At 38.2% G+C, this 2617-nt stretch overlaps 1 protein-coding gene across 1 annotated transcript; it reads left to right on the top strand.

The window, feature by feature from the left end:
- The first annotated feature begins 366 nt into the window (after window positions 1-366).
- Window positions 367-2174, top strand: LOC141680780 (adenylate isopentenyltransferase 1, chloroplastic-like). Its single transcript, XM_074486905.1, has one exon. The coding sequence runs from the start codon at window positions 1233-1235 to the stop codon at window positions 2172-2174; it is 942 nt and encodes a 313-aa protein (XP_074343006.1). The 5' UTR covers window positions 367-1232.
- The last annotated feature ends 443 nt before the right edge of the window (window positions 2175-2617 follow it).

Here is a 2617-nt window from a genome sequence, read left to right as displayed (position 1 = left end):
TTAAAAAATTAAAACCAAGTTAGAGCACTCCAAGGTCAAGAGCAAAACAAACCATACCATTGAAATGGATTGAACCACGATTTGATCAAGATTAATCATAACCACTGAAATTAAGAAATTACAACAAAACAGTTATTTAAGTAAATGATAACCACTGAAATTAAGAAATTTAAAAATTTATTAATCACTAAAATTTATAAATTTGAAATATTTTGATCCGGTTTAGTTTAAACAATTATAATATATTAGAAATCACAATCAAATCATTTATACGTAAATGATCCGTTTAACCAAACCCGTCATAATTGACGATTTGATAGATATTTTGAACAACATGGTAAACAGCCAATTAAATACAAATGTTTATATATAAAAACTGTGCTGTTAATTAAGTATTTTTGACAGTACAAATTCTTATCTTAAATGCTGCGCGTCATGACTGAGAGTACAGTGAGCAGTGTGCGGGAGTAAAAATGTACACACGCCTGAACAGAATGCCATGATTCATTCTGCCACCATTCATCTTATATTTAACAACCCTCCTCCTCCTCACCTGGGAATCAGCAGAGCTACCTATATACACTACTACTACTCTATATTAATCTACACACCCTATACATTTCAAATTACTCCTTTTAACACACAGAACAGAACTGTCTTCTGTGACCAAAGCATATTCATCATCACTTTGCCATTCCTCCATATAAATGCGCACACACATTATAAATAGTTTTGGTCCTTGTTTAACTCTCCTCAATTTTGCATTTCGAACACTGCGAAGCTGAAGGTAAGAACCTAACCAAGCTTCCTTGATTTTCTTGAGTCTTTTACAAAACTCTTTTCGTTCATAGTCCTTTACATTTACACACACAAACAATATACATGTACCATTCTCATTCAAATTTGTCAGAGCTGCTAGCTAGCTCATAACAAACAATCCGGTTATTCCTCAACACAACAACTTAGCCATTCTTCTCCCTCCCCCCGCTCTCTCTCTCTCTCTCTCTCTCCCTCTCTCTCTCTCTCTCTGGTATCTCCATCTCCATCCCTCTCCCTCTCCCTCTCCCTCTCTATCTCTCCGTCTCTCTACATCTCTCTCCGTCTCTCCCTATCTCTTTCCCTCCCTCTCTCATAATCTCTCTCTCTTCTCTCTCTCATTATTTCCATGCCTATATAAATGCACACAACCTAAACACAACATCTAATATTCTGTACATACATTCCTCCTCCTTATGAGATTATCATTCTCACTTCTTCACCCCTCCAAATTTTTCCAACAACTCAGATGGGCCCACACCATGAACCCTACCACCAAAGCAATCGTCATCATGGGCCCCACAGGCTCAGGAAAATCAAAGCTCTCCGTTGAACTCACCTCAAGATTCTTCACCAACTCGGAGATTATCAACTCAGACAAGATACAGCTTTACAATGGCCTAAACATCACTACAAACAAAATCACATTACAAGACCAACTCGGCGTGACTCACCATCTACTCGGTGCAATCAACTCGTCCTCCTCACTCACTCCTTTCGGGTTTCGATCACTCGCTTCTCATTACATCTCAAACATCACTTCTCGTAATAAACTCCCATTCATTGTAGGTGGATCCAACTCACTCATCTACGCTCTCCTCTCAAAAGAATTCGACCCGAATGTCAACATTTTTCACGACCCGAAAACTGATATGACATGCCCTCAGCTCCAATACAACTGCTGTTTCCTCTATGTCGACGTGGCATTACCTGTTTTAAACCAGTACTTACAAAAACGAGTTGATGAAATGCTTGACTCGGGCATGTTAAAAGAATTACAAGACTTTCACGACTCAGGTGAGATTGACTCAGTGAGTCAAACCGGGTTAAGACAAGCAATAGGAATCCCCGAGTTAGAGAAATACATAAAATACACTAACTGCACAAACTTCGATAAAGATGCGGCGAAGACAATGTACGATGATGCAATAAAAGAAATCAAGATGAACACGTGGCAGCTAGCGAAGAGACAAGTGATGAAGATCCAACGGCTGAGAGAAATCGGGTGGGACCTACAGAAAATAGATGCCACGGAGGCAATTACGGCGAGTTTAAATGGGGAGAGAGTGGGAGAGATATGGGAGAGAGATGTAGTGAAGGCAAGCGTTAAAATTGTGAAGCGGTTTTTAGAAGAGTAGGTTAAAAGTTACAGCTATTTTACAGCTAGCTAGCTCCAGTATTGTTTTGTTAAATTTAATTTTTGTTTTAATTTTGAAATATTGGGGGAGTTAGTTTGATATATACATACACAAAATGTGTACATTGTGGTGACCATTTTGCATGAGCAGAGGGAGTGGAACTGTGGTTGAAAGGTTTCTGGTAAATAAAAAAGGCCACCACTTTTTTGACCGTTAGATTTGTTTTATTTCAATATGAGAAAAATTATCAGTTTCTTGTACCGGTATTAGTTGGCGATTTGTGTTATTGTGTAGCGCTGCCACTGTTGGATTTCTTTATTAGAGATAATGAGCAGAATGAAATACTGTAAATCGCGAGAATGAAACTTTGATTCAGTATAAAAAAAATGTGCAACAAGCCCTTATATGTAGGTTTTACCTCCCACAATGCAACTATTAGATAA

This window comes from Apium graveolens, chromosome 8 (genome assembly GCF_009905375.1).
Source record: "Apium graveolens cultivar Ventura chromosome 8, ASM990537v1, whole genome shotgun sequence".
In the NCBI taxonomy this organism is placed as follows: Eukaryota; Viridiplantae; Streptophyta; class Magnoliopsida; order Apiales; family Apiaceae; genus Apium; species Apium graveolens.
Note: the sequence above shows the minus strand (reverse complement) of the source record. Positions and strands in the feature narration are given on the sequence as shown.

Bases quoted from the DNA above. Each gene is read 5' to 3' on its own strand.
- LOC141680780 (XM_074486905.1), top strand. From the start codon at position 1,233: ATGAGATTATCATTCTCACTTCTTCACCCCTCCAAATTTTTCCAACAA.